General features: G+C 52.6%; 2 protein-coding genes across 2 annotated transcripts; both read left to right on the top strand.

Annotated features, from left to right (window-relative positions):
* Nucleotides 1-6: 6 nt before the first annotated feature.
* KCTD2 (potassium channel tetramerization domain containing 2) lies at nt 7-11470 on the top strand. Its single transcript, XM_081160874.1, has 6 exons — nt 7-514; nt 2081-2189; nt 4024-4115; nt 6034-6129; nt 7874-7999; nt 8736-11470. Exons 1-6 carry the CDS (start codon nt 176-178, stop codon nt 8763-8765), a joined length of 792 nt encoding a protein of 263 aa, XP_081017000.1. The 5' UTR covers nt 7-175; the 3' UTR covers nt 8766-11470.
* Nucleotides 11471-14646: 3176 nt separating this feature from the next.
* On the top strand, nt 14647-20043 carry LOC308568770 (E3 ubiquitin-protein ligase TRIM65-like; the record flags this gene model as incomplete). Its single annotated transcript, XM_081161990.1, has 7 exons — nt 14647-14662; nt 14930-15600; nt 16839-16934; nt 17128-17361; nt 18220-18382; nt 18604-18666; nt 19475-20043. 7 exons carry the CDS (start codon nt 14647-14649, stop codon nt 20041-20043), a joined length of 1812 nt encoding a protein of 603 aa, XP_081018116.1.
* Nucleotides 20044-22374: the final 2331 nt, after the last annotated feature.

Here is a 22374-nt window from a genome sequence, read left to right as displayed (position 1 = left end):
CCCGCCTATAAGGGCGGGCACAGAGCCTCCACCGTTCAGGTGCCCGGGTGCTGGTTGGGGGCGCTCCCGTCCCTCTCCCCGGCCCCACCTCCGCCGATGGGCCGGTCCGGCTCTCCCTGCCGAGAGATGGGCCGGCCCGGCAGCGCGCGGGCAGTGGCGGCGGCGGCGGCCCAAGATGGCGGAGCTGCAGTTGGACCCGGCGATGGCCGGGCTGGGAGGGGGTGGTGGGAGTGGGCTGGGCGACGGGGGCGGCCCGGGCCGCGGACCTCCCAGCCCTCGCCCCACTGGCCCCACGCCCCGGGGGCACAACCGGCCGCCCGCCGCCGCCGCGCAGCCGCTCGAGCCGGGTCCCGGACCGCCCGAGCGGGCAGGGGGCGCCGGCGCGGCCCGCTGGGTCCGGCTGAACGTGGGCGGCACCTACTTCGTGACCACCAGACAGACCCTAGGCCGGGAGCCCAAGTCTTTCCTCTGCCGCCTCTGCTGCCAGGAAGACCCGGAGCTGGACTCGGACAAGGTGCGCCCCGCCCTCGGGCGCGCCCCCGGCCTTCGGACCCCCTCGTTTCTCCTAGGCTGGTCCCCAGATTCCTGGGACACGCGTCTCACAGGCGTTTCCTCGGGCCTGGACCCCCTCCCCTCCGCTTCCCCCAGCAGGCTAACCCCGGCAGCTATTCTCGCCCATCCTCAGGCGCACCCAGGGTTTCCCTCCGACCCCGCCCTTCGTTCGGGTCTCAGAGACTCGTTCTCCGCACTGCCCACCGGCACCCGCGAGAACCCACTCCACACCCCTTCTCCGTATTCCTCTCTACGCCTCCCGGTCCCTCAGATCGGCATGAGTTTTTCCCTGGCTTCTCGTCTGTCCCTCACTGCCTGTGCCAGATACACCCAGAACTGGGTCAGGGTGAGCCGAGGCGTCTTTGTAGCTTTCTCAGACCTCCTCTCGGACCCTCTGCCAAGTTGGGTGAAAGCCTGGGTTAGAGGATGGCTTCCACAGCTGCAGGAAGTGCTTCTCATATCACACTTCTTTCCTGCGGTCGTGGTCCCTGAGCTGGAAGCTGGTAACAGTCACTGTTTTAGGTCCGTATTTGAGATCTGATCCATTCCTTGGAAAGCGGTTACCATTTCCAGTGCAAACCTAAGACCCAGGGAAAATGAAAACAGGAATGCTGTTGGGCAAGATGCATGGCTGCTAACCAAAGGGTTGAGAGGTCCCAAGATACTTAACCCATTTCCAGTTTGAACTGGTGTTTGAATTTTTTTTAACTTTAGACGTTCATCTTTTAGCTCCCAACATATAGGAATTGACCATTGCCTACACTATCTTATATCCCATGTAGCATTCAGCCTGTTACCTTGAGACTGACTTGGGGTTGGGTAAACATTGATTGATTTTTCATCTCTTACCTCTCCTCTAATGAATCTCACGTTGATGGAAACCGGCAATGCCCTAATTTTAAAGTATAGAGATGCCAAAACCCTTGCTTATAAAGGAATTGTTTTTATCTACCCTAAGTCTTCCTTATTGCAGTAGAAGCCAGTTTATTCTTGTTTATTTTATTGTAAAGATGAGTAGGATTAAAACTGCTCAGAGCCAAGTCCTGGCAGTGCCAAGCTTCCTCTGGACACAGAGCTGGGGTGTGTGAGGTACAGCTGGCAGTGCAGACTTTCACTGATGTTGGCCTTGATTGAGCTCAGGAGCATTGCCAACTAAACAGGTTTTCTTAGAATTAGGAATGTGATTTGGGGGCAGTGGAGAATTCAGAATGTCCATCACAAGCAAAGATTTAACCGCAACTATGGTTCCCCTCCCCCCCTTTATAACAAAGAGCCCACAGAAAAATTGTGACCACGTAAATATTTTAGAAGTTCAAGTAAACACTTACATGATATGACTGTACATCTCAAACACCCCACCTTAAATGATCTTAAAGTATGAAAACAAAACTAGCTTTCTTGCCAGTAGTTTGTGATAAGCAAACGTCTGCTAAAACTTGCCCTCTCACTAATGAATTGTGACAGGTTGAAACCCTGTCCTGACTTGGTTTGAAAGCTCCACAGTGATACACTTGTGTTTGGTTGGCAGGACGAGACAGGGGCCTATCTGATTGACAGGGACCCCACCTACTTCGGCCCTATCCTAAACTACCTCCGGCATGGGAAACTCATCATTACGAAGGAGTTGGCAGAAGAAGGTAAGAACAATGAACCAGGCATTTTCAAAATTCAGGCTGACTCTGCTTCACAGCTTTGAGTTTTATTTTGAGACTTTCATCGAGCTCATGTGCAGGTTTAGTAAAGGTCTGTGAAAGTAAGCAGGGAGACTCCAGTTACCTAGTGGCGTCTGAGGAGTCTTGTTTAAGGGATCCTCTCCCGGCTCTATTCGTCCTTCTTAGTAGAAGGAAAAGAGATAGCTCAGCTTTGCCGATAGCTTTGGGAGTTCTTCCAAACCTGCAGAATTGTCAGGATTCCTCTTTACATTTGCTTATGTGCTAACAGTGACTGTCCATAGCCTGAAGAACACATTTCTGATATTTAGTTATTTATATTTTCGATTTTAGTTTGAACTTGCAGCTGTAAAGAAATAATAAAGGCTTGGCCTCATTTCTTTTAAGACTGGTCTCATGCCTCCTTGTCAATTTTTGCAACTGACCTAATTCATTCTCCAGTCCATTTGGTGCATCATCAGTGGCCTCATCTTTTTGGTTTTTAGGGCATTTGGACTGTAAGTGGGTCTATATATCTTTCTAAAAGGTTTGTTTGGCTTGGTCTCATCGAAGACATTCAGCTGGAGATTGGGGCCTTCTCTAAATCCAGGGCACGTAATCAGGGAGTGTTAGCTCTGAGTAAGAAAGCTGTAATGGCTGCTAGTTAATTAAGTGGCTGCAAAACACCTCTGTTTCAACCAATAAAAAGAAGACTTGCTCTCTCTTTTTTAAAATGTCCTCTTTAAAACAAACAAACAAAACATTTCAAATGTATACAGAAGTAACGGGCATAGTACAGTACATTCCATGCACCCACCATCCAGCTTCAACAATTGCCAACTCATGGGTAGTCTTGTTTCTTGAAAAGAGGAATCTCAAGCATCTTTTCTAATGCCTTTTCAAAACTTTTATTTTGAAATAATTTCAGACTTAGAGAAAAGGGCAAGAATAGTACAAAGAACTCCCTTCACCCAGATTCACCAATTTTTAACATTTTTTTGTCATGTTCATTCATTCTCTCCTCATTCTCTTCCTCCTGCCTCTCCTCCCTCCACCCCTCCCACAGGTTTATTTCTGAGCTATTTGAGAATAGATTCCAGATTTCACCCCTTAATACTTCAATGTATAGTTCCCAAGGACAATTATATGCTCTTACATAACCACAGTATAGTTATCAACTTGAGGAAGTTTAATATTGATAAATACTTTTATCTGTAGCTTATTTTCCGATTATGTCAACTATTCCAATAATGGCTTTTATAGTTCATTTTTTTTCCTGGTGCAGGATCACACATCCCATGTAGGTGTCCTGTCTGAGGCCTTTGATTTTATGTAGCATGGGAGTCTTTCCATGATTGCCTTTTATATTGTTCAAATAATAAGCATTCTATTAAATTTGGGCCACGTATATTTATACACACCACCCGCCCCTGGTCATTTTTAGGACAAACTGCTGCAAGCTCAGATAAAAATTGCAAGCTCAGGAGTTGTCCAATGTGACTAGTTCCAGGAAGTAAGTGACATATGGTCAAGGTATCCTGCAGCTAATGGGTAGCTACGGAGAGAGTCAGGGAAGGTACCAGGTGGGAAACTAAGGGTGAAACGGAGTGAACGGGGTAGACCCTTCTGCTTGACTCCCTTCCACTGGGGAAAAGGTAATGGGTGCACCCTAAACAGCAAAGAAACGTCCCAGGCTGAGGGAGAGAGACTAGACTTGCATTTGAAAAACGCAGTCCTTAGCAAGCATGTAAACTCCAGCGTTTCTTGCTGTCCTCTGGGGGATTCACACGCATCTCTAACTACAGCTTGGTCCTTGTTCTAGGTGTGCTGGAAGAGGCAGAGTTTTACAACATCGCATCTCTTGTGCGGCTGGTTAAGGAAAGGATACGGGACAATGAGAACAGAACTTCACAAGTAATGGGTTTTGGCCTCTTCAGGGGAAACTATCTCGAGTGGTCCTCTGTCCGTGTGTCTGGGTGTGATTAGGAAAGGGTGATTTGCCCTCGGAGCCTGAGATCTGTGTGGAAGACTCTCCATCTGTCAGGCAGACAGCGTATACTCCACCAGACTTGTTCAGAACAAAAAAACAGAGAAGTAACAGAGAAAACAAAACAACCTCCCGTCCCTTTGGAAGAATGGGGAGGGTGTGGCTATTCACCATATGGCAGTGGGAGGTCCCAACCTGCTAGATAGAGCATCTGTCTCCCTCCACGTAAAGCCCAGGCGAGGTCTTGCTTGCGCCTGTCGGCTGCTCTTTATTAACACTAGCCTTTAATATGTGACCATGTCACGTCTGGCTCCTGCCAGCCACTTGAAACCAGTCTCATGGTGTAGACCAGAAACTGCTTATGAATTGTGCTTCTGAGAAAATAGTATCAAGCTTCTCATTTTATTAGGAAGTCTAGATTTTGATATTAACTCAGATATAGTAACAGAAATGAAATGCAGTTTGTCACCTAGTTTGAAAAGGGAAGACAGTAGAGCATATTTGGCTTATTTCATGTCACATCACCCACCCATCATGTGTCTTAAGTGGCCACAGTAGCTTTTATTCGGCCCTTGGGTTTCTATGACCAGGAGAAGTTCAGTGCTCTCAAGAAGCTTGAAGTCTAGCAGGAAAAACTGACACTCCCTTTCATGTATTTAAGCTCTATTTTAGGTACAACTACAGTAACAGAGAAGGGTCAGACTTCAGTGGGACCATCTGTCCTGTAGCATGCCGTGCCTCCTACCCCATCAGATTTGGGTGGTGGAAGCTTTCTCGAGGTCTAGTTCTATTGCAGTGTAGAATTTTCCTGTGATTAAGAAGAGGGCAGTTCGTTTCTTTTCCACCTTAAAATACGGTTCCTTGCTCCTTCTGTGTTAGACTTCACATATCAAAGTTCTCTGGCTCTGAATGGATTATCTGGTTGAATAACTGACACCTGTGATAAAAAATGAACCCTCTTGTCACTTTATCTCCAGCAGTTTGCAAAGATGGAAAGAGGGCTTATCCATTTAGTTCTTTCATCTGGCCAAGGGCTAATGGGCTCCTTTAATATTCAAAGATGAATATCTAGTTGGTTTGCAAATTACCAATGAAATAGGATCTAGTGTCGCCAAGCTTTTTGCCACCTCATATTACATTTTCCAGCTAACGGGAAGCCCACTCATTCTATTGAAAAAGTACTAAGTAAGTGTTCATGATTCTTAAGGGAACGGTGCATATTTTCTTAATATTGTGATTGAACATAACTCATCCCTCTCCATGACTGAGCATTGGTGTTATGAACCTCAGTTGCTATTTGTGCTCCATCAAATGCCCTGTGCCCTCCAGGATGGGCACTGGGTATGCAGCTGTTGGACCCAACCCCACATGGTCCCAGGCTGCTTCCCAGGCTGCTTAACAGAGTGTTCCTGTGTGGCTGTAACTATCCTGTGAACAAGAACTTTCATCTGAGCACATCTCCCTGCAGCAACCCTTGCCTCCCGGACTCTGGCTTCTAACCCCCTCCCCCCAAGTTGTAAGTGTGAATTCTGTGGTTAAGTGTAGGGGCCTCAGTGCTGCAGCTTTGGGGCAGCCACTTAGCCTTTGGGCTTCCGGTTCTAACTTACATTTTAGAGAGTTGAGTCTGGTTAACAAATGACTTCTCTCTGGATTTCTGACAATACCTGGGTGTCCCAAGATTTCAGTTCTATTCTGACAAACTACCTGGCTATGGAGTTTCCAGGCTCAGTGTTTCCAGGCTCAGTGTCACAAAACTGCCCTCACTCCAGGCATCAGTCCTGAGTCCTGAGTTCCCAGGCTAACTGCACTGGCTACAAATTCAAAGTCTGTTCATGGTTGTTGCAGGGCCCCGTGAAGCACGTATACCGAGTCCTGCAGTGCCAAGAAGAGGAGCTGACACAGATGGTCTCTACTATGTCTGATGGCTGGAAATTTGAACAGGTATGTTTCTTAAGCAGTACAACCCCAGTGTCTCAGCCTGGAAGTCCACACTCTTCAAACATTGCCCTCCATAGCCAAGTTAATAACCCCCAGGAGTTCAGTAGGACTCCAAGTCATCCTGTTCAAAAGCATAGGAAAAGAGAGCCCCTCAGTGTGGAGTATTTGCTCAGTAGTATGTGGTCAGTCGGGAGAACTGAAAATAGTATCTTGTCTCCCAGCTTCATAGCCAAAGTTTGAACTTGATTGTGCCCAAGGGAGCTGGCCACCTTGTTTAGGCTTGAAGTGACTCTCTCTCTCTGGGTTTTTTAATTTACTGATTTTGAGAGAGGAAGGGAGAAGAGAGAAACATCGATGTGAGAGCACAACATCGATCACTGCCTCCCACACGCCCCCACCAGGGATCAAGCTCGCAAGCCTTCGGTGCACAGGGTGATGCCCAACTAACTGAGCCACACCAGCCAGGGCTCTCTCTGTTTTTGCCCCTCTCCCAGAGGGGTTTTCCAGAAATGCTTGTTGATACATTCTAGAATAATTACCTAAAGAGACCAGGATTCATCAATAACTCTTCCTTTCCTTGCCCCAGGGTGAGAACCTTATGATCCTGAATATATGCATAATCCGCAGAGAAAGCTTGGTGAGCGGGGGTCATAGCCTAGGAATCAAACATGTTATCAGACTGCAGATTGCTGTTCTTTTAGCTTTGAGCTTATGGCCAAGGGATCAAAACAAAGCCAAAGGGGCAGGATTTTACTGCTCTTTTCCATTAGGTGGCAGACTTGTTCTGTTCATCTATTGTCTTCAAAACCCAGGGCCCTGAGCATGGACAAAATGAATATGTTATAATTTTATATGGATCACGCCTGTTTTTACATAGAGTTTAAGAGGTCAGTTGAATTGTCACCATAAACTTACCTTCCCAGAAGTTCCTTTTTGTGTCTCTGTCTTCAGAACCAATACTGGCTTGTTTCTCCCACTTACCTCCCTCTGTAGAATCAGTTCTGCAAAGGGTATTATAAAAGCCTTTTTAAAGTGTTCTTTGTGAAACCAATGAATACTTTTTATCTTATTTTTCTCATCTTATTAATGCTCTGTAGATGCTCCCAGTGACTCCATTATATGGATGAGGAAGTCAAGGCACAAAGGGGCAGAGGCGTCTGCAGACCAGCCACATGGTCATGGTCCCCTGACTTGCAGCCCTGCGGGCTCGCCAGGAGGACCTCGCCCTTGGGCTCAGCTGCCTCCTGCATGTATATTTGCTGCTTAGAGTTAAAGCCTGAATTCAGTTCTCCAAAAAGGTGAAAACAGCCAGTGCGTGTGGCTTATGGTAGCTCTCCAGTGATTTGCCTGGTGCTCTCCAGAGCCTTCTGGGTGCCAGGCTCCTGTCTGGCACTTCTTACAGATGAGCCAGCCTTGTGTAGGTGTTTTGGCTGAAGCCAGTGTCCATTTTTATTCACAGAAACACTATTTCACCTTCACGTTTGCTAGAAGGAGCGTGATCATGTTAATCCTAGCTGCTGCCTTGGGGATGCTTCTGCTGCTCGAGTGAGGGGGACAGTGGCAGAACTCCTACTGTTTCCTCTGGCGAAGCCCTGCTGATGGTGCCCTGATGAGTAGCCGAGACCTGGGCAGTCCCAGGGCTGTCCATCCTCCAAGGAGCGCGGTTACCGATTTCCCCGAAAGGGTTCATGTATGTGGCACTTAGCGCTTTACGGCCCCTGTGTTCACCATGTCCTTGTCTTATCAGCTGATCAGCATCGGGTCTTCCTATAACTATGGGAATGAGGACCAGGCGGAATTCCTCTGTGTCGTCTCCAGAGAACTGAATAATTCCACCAATGGCATTGTCATAGAGCCGAGCGAAAAGGCAAAGGTAAGAAGGTGCTTCACCATGACCTCATCTCTGACAGTTCGCTCCCAGCCCCTCCGTGGACTTTGCCTGCTTTCTTCCTGTCCCTTCTCAAGCCAGCTTTGTGGTTCCCCTTCCTCTGGGTCTTTTGACTCTTGTAACTTAAATCAAGAAAGAGCGGTTTTAGTTAGGAAACATGATCCGAAATAGGGCAGACCCTTCCCAGCCTCTGTCAAACCAGTGATACAGAATAGCTCATTGCCACTCATTACTCCAGGGTCAGAATTCAGAAACTCAGAATCGGAAAGTATTTTGCCTCTATTATTGGAAACTTCTTTTTTTTCCTGCTGCCTCAAGAGAAAAGGTATTTGGTTACCTTTGTGACTTCTTATGTTAACTGGAAAACTGTTGTCCACTGTTATCTTTTTCTCCTGTGGGCCCCCCTCAGACACACTCACACACTTAAGTCGCCAGCATGCGTTGTGCCTGAGCCATTTCCTTGAGCACCGGAGAAGTAGGCCCACAACACAGCTGGCCCGGCCATGTTCAGGTGGAGTCTTACAACCAGAGCGCTTTAGGTGGGGTGGGGCTCCCATCCTGCCTTGCGTCCTGGGTAACAGGAATTATTACTGTGGTTGGTGGCAACTGTGGGTCTCCCTGGTTTCCCTCAGCGGTCTGCTTGGCAGCTCAGCAACTGGGCCTAAAAGCAGTCTGCACCCAGAGTCCAAGCCTCAGCCCCTCCCCCATCTTCCTCTTGCAGATTCTTCAGGAGAGAGGATCTCGGATGTAGACTCCAGAATCCTAAACATCAAGAGAGCAGCCCGGCAGAGCACATCTGTGAAGTTAAATCTTGCTCCTGTACAGTAACCAAGCTACTGCAAAGCAAGGCTGAGCCTGGCCCCCCGTGGAGAGTGTTCTGGTCAAACCAAAGGAACCCCCACCCCACCCACAGGAACCTGAAGACAGATGCAACTTCCAGCTGCAGAATACCTTTTCGGAAACCTGCTTTTGTGTTCTTAGCCAGTGTTATAACAAATCTTTACAACTGCATCTGGGCTGGGTTCCCAGCTGGAACCCTTCTGGGGACAGGAGAGGGGAGAGGAAGGCCTGCTCCTGGTCCATGCCTGTGCAGGGAAGCCGGAGCAGATGGAAGAGGGTTGTCCCTGAGCCGTGCCGCGCCCTGAGTGCCATGGTGGACAATGGCGGCTAGCTGTTCTGTAACACTCCCTTCCCCTTCCTTCTGTGCACCCCTACTAATGTAGCAGACGCACAGGATTCTAGCTCCCTTTCCCCGAACTGAATCGAGGGTTTTGCTAAAGGACAGAGTTGCCAGAGTACCCCCCATTCCTATGAACTAAGCCTCTTTGAGGAAAGGGAGGGTGGGGCTTCCTTGCTTATGGTAGGAAGTTGGGGATTGCTGCCCGGGGTTGGGGCATTCAGCTGCTGCCACACGGCTTTGCCCCATTTTTCTCCAGCATCCTGGACCCTCTAGGTGGCTTGCTTTCTTCCCCGGAAGAGGTTTGAGGCAGGCAGCACTCTGCACTGGGTTAGACAGACACGCGGGAGCTGTAGGTAGTTGGTATAACTGCTTCTGCAGACTTCTTCCCCTCCATTGGTCCTCCTTCCTTTCCTGACTTTTTAAACTGGAATAAAGGGACTTTGGACCCTCTGGTGGCTTAGCGTGGGGATGGCTGTTTATTTGAGAGTTGCCAAATGTGTTATGTTGTTGTGTCCAAAGTGTTGTTTCTGTGATTGTCTCTTGGAAATGCCTTGGCTGAACTTGTGCTATTTGTTTGCGTCCCTTGGTTTCTGACTTTGGCAGTCCTGCCCCGCAGCCATGTCAGTGACTCACACCTTCCCACTAGTGTGTATGTGTTTGCTGGGCAGTCTGAGGACTCCCCACATCCCTGACCCAACTTCACTGTCCCTTCTTTCTATGGAGTGCCATGTCCTTAAGGATCAAACGCTTGTTTGACCTGGGTGAGCAGAGCTGTGACCGCAGAGCTTGTACCTGGACCCTCTCTGAGCTTTTGAACCTTGGAGAGCAGTTGTTGAACACACGGGGGCCTGAGAATCCTTGTTTTCCCCCTTGACTCTCATAGTGCAGATGGTCCAGAGAAGGGGAAGGTGCCTCGGGAAAGCTCCATCTGTAAAAGCCACCTTGAGCCGGTCGCTCCTGGTTCCTTCAAAGCTGAGGTTGTCTGCTCCACAGTTCAGCTGCTTGCTAGGTGGGTCTGGGGTTGTAATTTTGGAAATGACTGTAGACTGTGCCAAATGTCTTTTGAGCTTGTGACCTGCACATGCCCAGGATTCTCACTTTGACCTTATTTCTCTGTGTGTAAAGTAGGGTAGAAGTAGGGGGGTTCTGCACACCAGCCTGAGCATACATGTTGGCACCTCAAGTCTGGCACCTGCCTAGGACTTATAAAGGTCGTGGGCACCCATCCTGTCATCTTTCAGGAAAAAAAAAAAGATTTGAGTGTGTCAGAGAAAGCTGCTCTGACCAGAGGACAGAGGACTGGAAGAGGTGTCGTTTGCCAGTAGGAATAAATGATGTCAGACCGAAAGGAGCAGGAGCCCCAGCAGCCGTGCTTCCCTGGGGGGTGCCTGATAATCTGCCTCCTCCCAAGCTGGCGAGAAGGAGTGAGGGCTGGAGGGCGGGCCTGGGCAAGCCCCGCAGGAACGCATTGTACCTTTATTTCTCCTTTCAGGATTCCACAGTGGGCCCTGTAAAAAGGCTGCTGAACCCCTTGCTAAGCGCTCTGAGCACAGACATAAGTGACATTTCTTATCTCCTAGAGGACTGGCTTTCACCAGGTTTCCCTCCTCCTGGCAACCCAGCGACAATTTAAATGATTCCAATGCTCCAGGAATGTCAGGATGGTTTGTTTCGCAAGGTTTCAGGAAAAGCATTTTACCCAAACCCTTTATGGACCAAGTGGGTGTTTTCCTTAAAAGGTCTCCTCCCCCAGTGCCCTGCAGAGCCTGCCTGATAACTTCAGAGAGACGTGTGGCCGTTGGCGTGGGGGTGTCACGTGACCAGTGACCCATCCTCTCCAGCTTCCCAGTGCTGCCAAGTGGGGAGTGTCTTCCTGCTTCATTCTCTGCCCAGGTCCGAGGCCACAGGCCATGCAGGCCAGGCCCAGGGAGCCGCCTGGCACCTCCTGAGTGACAGCACAGTAGTATGCTCTGTCTTATCCTCAGAACCTGCGCTTCCCCTTGGCAGTGAGGTGGAGACACTCCCTCTAGAGTGACTTTGTTCCTGCAGTTTTAACTGATCTTAGGGGTGTCGGGAGGAAGGGACAGAGCTGCTGAAGTGGTAGGGCCAAGAGGACACCCACACCCTGCAGCGTGGCCTTCGATCCAGATGTTAGGGACCATGCCTGTCATTTGTGGGTGCCCTTTGTGACTGTGTGTCTGAAGAGTCTGAACTGTTGTGACCTTTTTTTTGGTCAATAAAGACATGAAATAAACTTCTGAGTCTTGAGGCCTTCAGTATGTTTTCCAACACTGCGAGCTCCTTGTTTCCCCGGTCGCCGTTGCCCTTCATGTTCCTCAGAGCACTCTCTGGGAGGAACTTCACCTTTTCTAGCAGTGCTTCCCGAAGTCCTGGGGCTCCTGCCTCCTTCCCCCCACATTCATTTCACTGAATCTGAAAGGACCCAAGAGTGCTGAGGAACAGAAGGTGGGGACAGATGGGCGACCCACCAGGGAGCTGGAAAGGCAGAGGGAGGGGTATGAGGTGGTTTTTTTGTTTTGTTTTGTTTCAATATATCTTTATTGATTTCAGAGAGAGGAGGGGACAGAGAGAGAGAGAGAAACATCAATGATGAGAAAGTTGTCATTGATCGGCTGCCTCCTGCACACCCCCAACTGGGGTTCGAGCCCACCACCCGGGCATGTGCCCCGACCGGGAATCGAACCTCGATCTCCTGGATCCTAGGTCAATGCTCAACTGCTGAGCCACGCTCGGCTAGGCGAGGTGGTTTTTAAGGGAGAAAGCCTTCCTGGGAGAACGGGTGAGTAGGTTGCCCATTTTCTCTGCAAGGTAGAGGGTGAGTGAGAAATGGGAGGAAAATCCAGTAACCAAGTGAGGGACCACTCAAGGCACCAGGCTGGGTGTGGAACCCTCAGAAGGCCTTAGGTAGTCCCCCCTGTAGGAAGACGACTGTACGTAATGATCCAGCACAAGGTACAAGGTGACATCAGCCAGGGCCCACAACAGGACACGGAGGCCACAGCAGTTAACAGGCTGTGGAGAAAGGAAAGGGCCTGGTGACACAGGTGTCACACGTGTACTAACTGCAAGACGCAGTTGCTCCCAGGACCAGAAGTGCAGGGAAGAGGTTAGGATTATTAAAATGAGGCTCAGGGGAGGGGCCCTGTGCAGGAGGAGATGCCATCTTGGGCTCAGTAAGGCTGGGTCTAGGAGAAGAGAAAAACTGAAAGAAACTGTGGAACCAGCTACTGCTGCCCAGACGAGCTGCACTGCTGTGGTGGCTCAGTTAGAGCCTCACCCCGTGTACCACAAGGTTGCGGGTTCAATTCCCGATCAGAGCATGAATGGGAGGCAACCAATCAATGCTGCTCTCACATCAATGTTTCTCTCTCTCTTCCTCTTTTTCTCTTCCTGTCCCTCTCTCTAAAATCAATAAACATATATCCTCGGGTGAGGAGAAAAAAATAAATAGATAAATAAAAATAAAGATCTTTTCCTCTCCCCAACAGGAAGCAGCACAGTGCAACAGTCATTGTTCTGGGTTCTGAGAGTCACATCTATTACTCCTCAAATTGGCTTGGTGGGTTGGACACCACCAGGTTTGTGGTGGGCAGCTCAGGCTATATGGTCACTGGATGGCCTGTAGTTAGGTAACAGAAGCTGTATCTCAAAAAGAGAAGAGTTAATCTGCAAAAGAAGGCGTGGACCTGTCCCCAAACCCTGGAACTCTGCGTGCTGACTCTCCAGTGAGGGCTCGCTGGCAGATCCGTGCAGCACCAGCGTTCGGACCAGGTCATCTGAGTGTTGCTGAGTCTGCTCAGTCATAAAGCCCAGGTGGCAGCCGAGAGCTACATTTTTAATAAGAATCATACCACACATTTTTATCAGTAAAGCTCGCCACTGGAGTGAATTGTTACTCCATTAAGCCAGTTTAATTCCTTGATTGCTTTTCTATACAGTGAGATTAAATCATTCCCAAGTTTCCTATTTTCATTTTTACTTAAAAATATTTTCATTGAAATTGTTGTTTTCCATGTGATTATATGGTAGAAATTTAATTCATTTTAACTAATTATAGCTTTTGCCCTTATGAGCTTTCTTTTGAGGCTATTATCTCCATGTTTATTTGCCCCTAGCTAAATCTGGCAGCTCAAAAATCTAAGTTTCACCCGGCCGGCGTGGCTCAGCGGTCGAGCATCGCCCTAGGATCCAGGAGATCTCGGTTCGATTCCCGATCAGGATACATGCCTGGGCTGCGGGCTCGATCCCCAGTAGGGGCATGCTGGAGGCAGCCGATCAATGACTCTCTCATCATTGATGTTTCTATCTCTCCCTCCCTCTCCTTTCCTCTCTCTGAAATCAATAAACATATACATATATATTTTTTAAATATATATCTTTTATTGATTTCAGCGAGGGAAAGGGAGAGGGAGAGAGAGAGAGAAATATCAACAATGAGAGAGTCATTGATCGGCTGCCCCCTGCAGGTCCCCGACTGGGAACTGAGCCCGAAACCCAGGCATGTGCCCTGACCGGGAATCAAACCCTGATCTCCGATCTCCTGGGTTCTAGGTCGATGCTCAACCACTGAGCCATGCCCGGCTGGGCCAATAAACATATTTTTTAAAAATAAAATAAAAATCTAAGTTTCATAACTTTTTGAAGCAAGGGAGTGATATATGGCAAACTTATCAGGGCATTTGTCCCGTTGAGTGGGTAAGACTGGGAAGCAGAAAGACTGCCAAAAAGCTCTTAGAGTAATGACTCTCTCTTCAGTTTTCCTCTTTCCTTTTCTCCTCCTGAGGGTCAGAACCAGAGCAGGAAGCAACAGTCTTTAGGATCACAAATCTGATGTTTGGATCATTCAACTTTAGACCAAGAGGGGGCCTTGAAATACCATCTCCTCCCACAACCCTATTGATTCACAAGAGAAGATCCATGGCCCAGAGAGACTGAACAAACTGCCCAAGATCCTACTGCCACTGAGTTGCCATTTTCCCCCTCTGGTTGGTAATACGAGTCCCTTCAGTCCACTGCAAGTGGCCCCAGGTGCAGTGGTGACTCTGCCTCCTGGGGTGAAGGCTCTGGAGTGAAGAGTGGCCCGTGGGCAGGCAGAACACATCAGCACCGCAGCAAGGCCAGTGGTGCACATCACACCCTTTCCCCTGCTGACATCACAAGCAGGGTACTGGGGCTGGTGGCACTTGAATTGTGACGTCAGGAAGCAAAATTGCAGGCAGTCTTCCAGAGGGGGGCCGACTTGATAGGGAGACCGCAAAACACAGCCAGAGACAGGTGAGAAGGTGGTCATCAGACCCACAGAGGGGGGCCCACGGGGCCGTTGGGAGCCCTCCCGGCAGCTAGTGAAGTGGGACCGGGGGCAGGGCCCTGCTCCTGAGTGCCCAAGGGTCCTTTTCCCTCCCACACAGGGCAGCCAAGTTCTGGCTCCAACATGCAGAGAGTTTCAGGTAAGTATCCGCGCGTCCCACCTTTCTCTCGATGGGCCAAGGAAGTGGTTCCTCTCCCTTCTCATGTGACTGCTCTCTGCCATCCACTCTCTCGCCCAGGATTTGTTCCAGGAATTAGGGCTGGGACAAGAACACAATCCCCGACTCATGCCCCCCGTATGGGTTGGCCGATGACACGGTCCCTGGGCCTCCTAAGAGAAGTGTTGTACCCTCAAAGGCCCCTAGCTCCTGCCTAGGCTTCTGCATGGCTTTGCTCTGTCTTCCCAGAGCCAGTCCAGGACCACGCCCCAGCCCCGCAGCCTCCTGCCCAGCCCTCCGGATCTCCGCAAGGCCAGCTCCTGACGAGCAGCAACAGCAGTCCCTGCAAGTTTGAGGACCAAGTCCTCTGTCCCATTTGCCTGGAGGTGTTCCACAGTCCCGTCACCACCGCCTGTGGCCACAACTTCTGCATGACCTGCCTCCAAGGTTTCTGGGACCACCAGGCGGCCACCGGCGAGACATTCTCCTGCCCCCAGTGCCGAGAGAGCTTCCCCTCCAGGCCCCGCCTCTGCAAAAATGTCACCCTGGGGGAGATGGTGACCTGCTTCACCCAGGCCAAGAGCCAGACCTCAGAGTCCTCATGCAACCTGACTGGGCCCAGGGATGTGCCCTGCGACTTCTGTGCCCCCCAGAAGCTCAAGTCCATCAAGTCGTGCCTGCAGTGCATGGCCTCCCTGTGTGAGAGGCACCTGCGCAGCCACTCGGAGGACCAGGCCTTCCAGGACCACCAGCTCCTGGAGCCCCTGTGGGATTTCAAGAGCTGCTTGTGCCTGAAGCACCGCAAGCTCCGGGGGCTGTACTGCCGCAAGGAGGGCTGCTGTGTGTGCGGGAACTGTCTGCTGGAGGAGCACCAGAACCATGAGGCCATCCCCCTGCGGGAGGAGCGCGCCGTCAAGGAGGTGAGGCTGGGGCAGGGCCAGAGCAGGTCGGAGCCAGGGGCCTCCTAGTTCTGAGTCTTGTGGGGAGCGGCCCTCTCCCTCCAGCCCCTCCCCCCCACATTTCCTTGGGGACAAATTCTGCAGCTGTTAAAGTGATGGTCCCTAGCATCAAGCCGCGACATGAAACGGGCAGGCAAGTTAAATGAACACGGGTCAACAACAGCAAAGCCCTCCCTGTGTTCTCAGGGGTTGAAGCGTCACCCGAGCACCAAAGGGTCTCGGGTTTGATTCCCACCCGGTCATGGGCTCGCACCTGGGTTGCAGGTTCAATCCCCCTGTGGTGCGGAGGCAACTAATCAATGGGTGTGTCTCCTTCCCCTTCCCTCCCCCCTTCCACTCTCTTTAAAAATCGATGGAAAAAATATCCTTGAGTGAGGATTAACCAAAAAAATGCATAAATAAAATAAGGATCCAACATCGTATGTATGAATCCTATGACCAACTTTTTTTTTTTTTTGCAAAGAAGGCTGAAAGAAAACATCAAAATACAAACACATCCCTGTATGTTCAGACACTGTCGAGTATATTCCATAGCAGTGCTGTTCCAGCACAGCCCCCGGTAATGGTCCGTGGCCAGGAGCTCCTGCGGGAACGCAAACCAGCTCATCACACTGCTCTTTTCCTGGCAAGACTCTCTCGGTGAAGAAAGCAGTGAGCTGATTTACTGTCTGGCACGAACTTGTTTAGCTGCAGGTCAGCAACAGTTCCTGGACAGGCACTTGGAACAGCACAGTTCTCTGATATATCATAAAACATGAAAATGCCAGCGGCTGGGTAGGTGGAGACCAAAGGCCTATGTAGAAGGGCTGGGCCTGGCAGTGCTGCCCCAGGGAGCCCAGGAGTCCATATCTGATGTGCCCTTTTGCCACCCACTGCCTCCCAGGTTTCTCAAGCTGCTGATCCCTCCATAACCCCTTGTGACTTGAAACCCAATGGTCATTACTGTCAGGAGCAGAGAACCTGGCTCCTAAAAATAGGGAGAGAGACTCTCAGGGAGTGAGACCAAGCGCAGAGGGGTGAGCCCTTGGCCGACTCCCCCGACAGCTCTGGTCTTTCTTAGTCTCGTTCTCACTCAAACCCTTCAGAATGTAAGAGGTACATCTCTTCTGGGCTTGAACGTGGGGCTGCTTGCAGAAGGGCTTCTCCTACGTGCCCCCTCTCAATCAGGGCCCTCTCCTCCTCCCACCCTGTCACCCCAGGTCGAGGTGCGGCAGGTCCAGGCCAACGTGGAGAACCAAATGCTAATGATCACCTCCGAAAGCCAGAAGCACCGGGAGCAGGTGGCCTTTCTCTTGGTAAGGTTGCCCGCCTCACCCCAGGCCCAGGCTTCTCCACCAGGCTGAGGGGACTCTCAGGGCCTGGAACGGATGGGGTGAGGCCAGGCAGACTGAGACAGGATGCCTAGGCGGGCTCTGGGCCACGACAATGCGAGTACCGGGGTGGGGCTCAGAGATGCCTCCCTATACACCCTCCCACGCCCACCCCCAGAAACTAATCCAGACAACACGAGATGAGGTGAACTCCTGCTTCTCAGAGATCGTCCAGGAAGTCAAACAGCTGCAGGTGAAGGTCTTGGGTTTTGTGGAGAAAGAGAAGGCAGCTGCCCTGGAGAAGCTGGGCAGCTCCATCCAGCAGAGCCACAACCGGCTCCTGAAGCTGGAGGGGGACAGCATCTGGCTGCGCACCCTACTCACCAACCCGAATGACCAGCAGTTCCTGCAGGCAAGACCCTGCCCCAGGCCCTGTCACAACCGCCACTCCTCCTCCACCCACAGATGCACCAGACCTGCCCAGACCTGGGAATTAGTGATCAGTGTTTGGGGTGGTGTCACTTATCCACTCCCCCGCCTGAGAGAGCGGCCTGTCCCAGGTCATCCGTCCTGAGCTTACACCAACACCCTTGGCTCCCTCCACCTCAGTGCTCAGCCTTATCCTAATGTTCCTGCCTTCCTTTCCCTGGATCAGATGGGTGCAACCTAAATTTCTGCACACTCCCCCTGGCAGGGCTGGGAGTGAGACCAGAACAATCTACAGAGCCTGGATTGAAATCCCTTTTCTTTCCTCAGCCCTGGCCTGGCGCCATAGCCTGGTCTGGTGCCACTGCAGGAGGGTACCAGGCAGGGTAGCTGGTGGGGTCATGTGAAGGTTGGGGGTGGCAGCCTTCTCTGTGGGTGCCACCCCAGCCCTGTGCTTGGAACTCCTAGCACAGCTCTCCTTTCTTCAGCACCCTCACACCCCTGAGCAGACTTCCAGGGCTGTTAATCACCTTGTACCACACACAGCAGGGAGTCTTTGGCAAGGTTTTTCACTAAGCAATTAGAGACTCAAAGGAAATCCTCCCAGCATCATTTCCTAAAAATCACTCTGTTTAATGCACTAGGCCAGGTCTTTGGCAAAGCCCTAACCTACGATGTCCAAACACCAGGAGCTGGGGAGAGAGGTGGCCGGGTTTGAGAGTGGGCAGCTTCTCCACCTGCCCCATGCTTCTAGGCACCACCAAGCCCCTGGCATAAGCAGGAGCTCCTGGCATCTGCTTGGGCCCTGGTGAAAGGTGGTATCACTGCCCCTCCTTGCATGCAGGAGTTCCCCAGGCTCAAGCACTTGCAAGACTGCACAGAACCCCTAATGGGCACCAACTGTGAGGAGAAGCAGAGCTTCCTCCAGCTGCCTGAGACCCTGGCGGAGCTCCGGCGCCGGCTGGTGGACATGGGTCTCAGCTTCATCAACCAGCTCCTCCTGAAGGGTCAGTACCTGGCGGCCCGGGGCCACTGAGACTCATCTGCATTCTGGGGGTGGGACAGACCTGCAGGGCAGTGGTTGGAGTTCCGTGAACTTGCAGAGGGCCCTGCCTGCCCATGTGCACCTTCTCCAGGTGACACAGCCTCCTGGAAGCCCATGCCTCTCTCTCCAGAAGGATGCTGGCCTGTGACAGTGTCCTCAACAAAGCCCCTCCATCTCCTCCAGGCATTAAAATGAACTCCTATGAGGTGCTGCCCCCAGCCGTGGATAGGAAAACACTTCTCAAGTGTGAGTGCTCAGTACCGGGGTCCAACCCCAGGGGCGGGAAGGAAAGGAACAGGGCCCCTTGGTGCCTCGACTTCCCCAGCTCCACTTACATTCAGGCCAGGGCTCCAGAGAGATGCCAGCTCTCTCTTGCCTTGGGACTAGAGACCTCAGAAGGACTTGGCCTGCGACTCCAAGGCCCTGGTAGGAAAGAGAGAAGACTCCATCCTGTCCTACCCCATGGTGGGGCAAGGCCTCACTCACTGCCCAGGGGCCAGCTCTGCAGCTTCCCTGGCCCCTCAGCCGGGTACCTGCCGACCTCCCCTGGGCTTTAGCCAAGCCAGTTTGGCAGACCCTGCCCATTTCTTCCTCAATCTCCCTTTCTATTTGATGTTCCCACAGCCCCTCCTCTTTCAGGCTGGGCTGGGGGCCAAATCCCAAAGGCGCCTCTAATATCTCCAGGGTCAAGGTTGCATTGCCTTTGGCAAAACCCCTCTGAGTGACCTCCTCCGGGAGCCCTTGACTCTCCCTCAGGGCCACTCAATCTTGAGTCCTGAATAAATAAAAAGGGAGGTTATGTAAGGGTCTGGTGAGAGCACGGAGGGAGACTCAGCTCTCAGCTTTTCTAGAAAGGTGGCCTTGGGACAGCACCCAACTCATCCTTCCTCCAGACTATGTCAGCACGCCCCACCCCCCCAGAGTTGGGGACTTAGGGAGGGGTAGCGGGGCCATTCCTAGGAGCTGGGGGTGGAAGCACTTGGAAGCCTCTACGCAAATGCCCTGGGGCCCTGACCCTGGCTCCTTTCCATCCTTGCGGGGGCGGGGGGCCCAGGTTACTGCAACCTGAGATTCGACCCCGCCACGGCCAGCGAGGAGCTCTTCCTGTTCAAGGAGACCCACTCGGTGCTGAACCTGGGCATCCTCCTGGAGCCCCTGCCCGCCGGCGGCCCCTTCCCAGGCTTCAAGCAGTGGCCGCAGGTGCTGTGCTCGCGCGGCCTGTCCGAGGGCCGCCACTACTGGGAGGCCGAGGTGTCCGACTCGTGGGTGTGCCTGGGGGTCACCTACCGCCGCAGCCCCCCGCTCGGCCGCCGCCCGCGCGGCAGCGTCGTCTACCTGCTGGGCCGCAACCCCTACTCGTGGTGCGTGGAGTGGGACTCGCTCCGGCTCTCCGCGTGGCACGACAACACGCAGACGGTGCTGCGCGGCGGCTACCAGCGCGCGCTCGGCGTGGCGCTCGACTGCGGCGCGCGCTGCCTGTCCTTCTACGGCGTGGGCGCGGCGGGCGCGGCGGGCGGCCTCAGCCTGCTGTACCGCTTCCCCTGCCCCGCCGCCTTCCTGGAGCCGCTCTACCCCGCCGTCATGGTCAGCGGCGGCGCCTCCGTCACGCTCAAGCAGGTGTAGCCGCAAATAAAGCTGGACTGGAGCGCTGGCTGGCCCGCGGGGCGCGGGGAGGGGCGGCCCGCGGGGTCCCCTGGCTGGGGGGGGGGCGGAGGGGGAGGGGCGGGGGAGGGGCAGAGGGGGAGGGGCGGCGGACCTGCCCTTCCACCCGGTGGGCCTGGGGATCCCAGAAAACAAGCAGACCCGTCCATCGCCGCAGTCACAGGCTCTCATCAGGCTGCACTGTCCCTGGGGCTGAGGACAGTCCTGTGGCTGCATTCCTGACACCCCCAGACCCCATCAGAGGCCCCCGGCTGTGGTTCTCCAGGCTGATCCTGGCCACTCAGCACCGGGTACCTACCCGTCCCTAGAGGCCTTGTGGCCTGAGAGCGGACGGGGCTTGCACCAGGTGGCCTCTCTCCGGGCTCCTCTCCCGCAGGTGGCCAGACTGAGAGGTGGCACCTTACAGATTGGGGGTGGGGGCGGGGGTGGTTCTGTCTGAGCTGCTGGCTTAATTGCAGGCGAGAGGTTTAAGCCGAGGAGCCCAGGCCCATCTCAGACCCAAATGGAAGGCTGCTGGGCTGCTGACCCTACTGCCCAGAGCTGAGCTTGTCCCAGGGCTGTTAGTACATAGTCCAGGGGGCTGTGGAACAGGCGATCCTGGGCGAGCGAACCTTAAACCACCGCGCACCTCCTGTTCCCTGAAAGCTGCTTTCCTGCCTGGCCACAGGCCCACCAGCCCACCCACAGAGCTCCAGGAGGGTAGCTGGCCTGAAGGCAAAGGGGGGATTCATCTCAGCTAGGCCTCTGCCATCCCACCTGCACAGTGGGATGTGTGCAGCCAGACAAGTTGGACCCCGGCCAGGCCACTGCCCTGTGACCCTGGCAGGAGTGGGACTGGGGACTCGACCCCTCTGGGGAAGCCGCCTCTGCATTTCCAGCCTCAGCCAGCCACTAGTTCTGTGGCCTCTCAAATGGGGGCTCTAGCAAGGAGACTCTGAAGAGGAAATGAGGCAACTCACGGGAGAAAATCCTCAGGGCCCCGCGGGGGGTGCCTGGATTCCATCCCCCAGAGGCCTGTTCTCTCGGAGGAGTGAGGGACCCCCATGTCTCGGTAGGAGCTGGCTGGAGCCGGATGCAGGGCTGCAGGGCCGCAGGGCCAGAGGTCTGGCTGGGGCAGGGAGCCCCTAGCTCCTCCGAGCAACCTCGGCTGGGGCCTCTCTGATCCTCCTGCGGTCTCAGTCTAGCACCTCTTCACTTTTCTCCATGGGCTGCTACCTGTGGTGATGGGTAGGAATGAAATCCAAACCTTTCTCCGATATTCGGGAGAAACCTTTCAAGCCCAAATGCCTAAATTTTGCCTCTCCCCTCCCAAATCTTCAAATCTTCATTCTTCCTCCTTCAAGGGGCTGTAGGCCTCTGCGTCACATCACGGGGTGGAGTTAATAATGCCCAGGGTGTGAATGTGTGGCCCAAGGGGACAGGGGCCTGCTCTGCTAGCTCCGAGGATCTCAGTCCTTCCCCATCAAGAGCCGACAAGGAGAGGAGGGCTACCCTCACCTTCGGGCTCTGAGGGACGTGTAGTTCCAAAGGGGGGGAGTGTGATGCTGGGACCATGACACCCTCGGGCACGCGGGGTGAGACCACATCCATCCGAACACAAGAGGGGCGTTATTCCCTTTCTTCAACAGTAGTCGTTTGGGGTTCCTGGGCCCATAGGGCTTCAAAGGGATAGAAATTATTTTGAGTTAATTTCTAGTATTTCAAAAAGCCAGATGGCTAGCAGGTGAGGCTGGCCAGCCAACCAAAATGTCAGGGCTCTTGGCTTGTGACTCAGCATGTGCCTCAAAGGGGAAAACAGAGAGGGGAGCTTTGGGGTGCAAGATCAGCCAATGCTCTTAGATAATCCACATCAAGAAACTCTGCCCTTCCCCTTTGCCCTACGGTGGAGAGACCAGGGAGGGGACTGTCCCTGGAGCGCCGCCCACACACTTCTCATGCCTTCCTGTTCCTGTCTTAGCACGCAAAGAACATTTTGTTTAATTCTAATCCAAACAGGCTGTGTGAACTAATCTGCCTCCACGGATTATTTCACTAAAATATGTTCCGAGGTATTCCTTTCAGAAAGATTGGGTAATTTTTCCTTTTTCTAAAAGTTTATTATTTTTATTTATTTTTTATTTTTTTTAGAGAGAGAGAGCAACATCAACCAGTTGCCTCCTGCAGGGGCCCCGACCAGGGATGGAACCCGAAACCCAGGTATGTGCCCTGACCAGGAATTGAACCCACCACCTTTTGGTGTACAGGAAAATGCTCCAACCGACTGAGCCACACCAGCCAAGGCTGTTTTTTTGC

The sequence above is a fragment of the Miniopterus schreibersii genome, assembly GCF_964146895.1.
Source record: "Miniopterus schreibersii genome assembly, chromosome: 16".
Taxonomy (NCBI): domain Eukaryota; kingdom Metazoa; phylum Chordata; class Mammalia; order Chiroptera; family Miniopteridae; genus Miniopterus; species Miniopterus schreibersii.
This window is presented reverse-complemented; position numbering and strand designations above follow the sequence as displayed.

Bases quoted from the DNA above. Each gene is read 5' to 3' on its own strand.
- KCTD2 (XM_081160874.1), top strand. From the start codon at position 176: ATGGCGGAGCTGCAGTTGGACCCGGCGATGGCCGGGCTGGGAGGGGGT. The intron at 2,190-4,023 runs GTAAGAACAATG...TCCTTGTTCTAG, and splicing joins GAAGGAGTTGGCAGAAGAAG to GTGTGCTGGAAGAGGCAGAG. The intron at 6,130-7,873 runs GTATGTTTCTTA...TTGTCTTATCAG, and splicing joins ATGGCTGGAAATTTGAACAG to CTGATCAGCATCGGGTCTTC.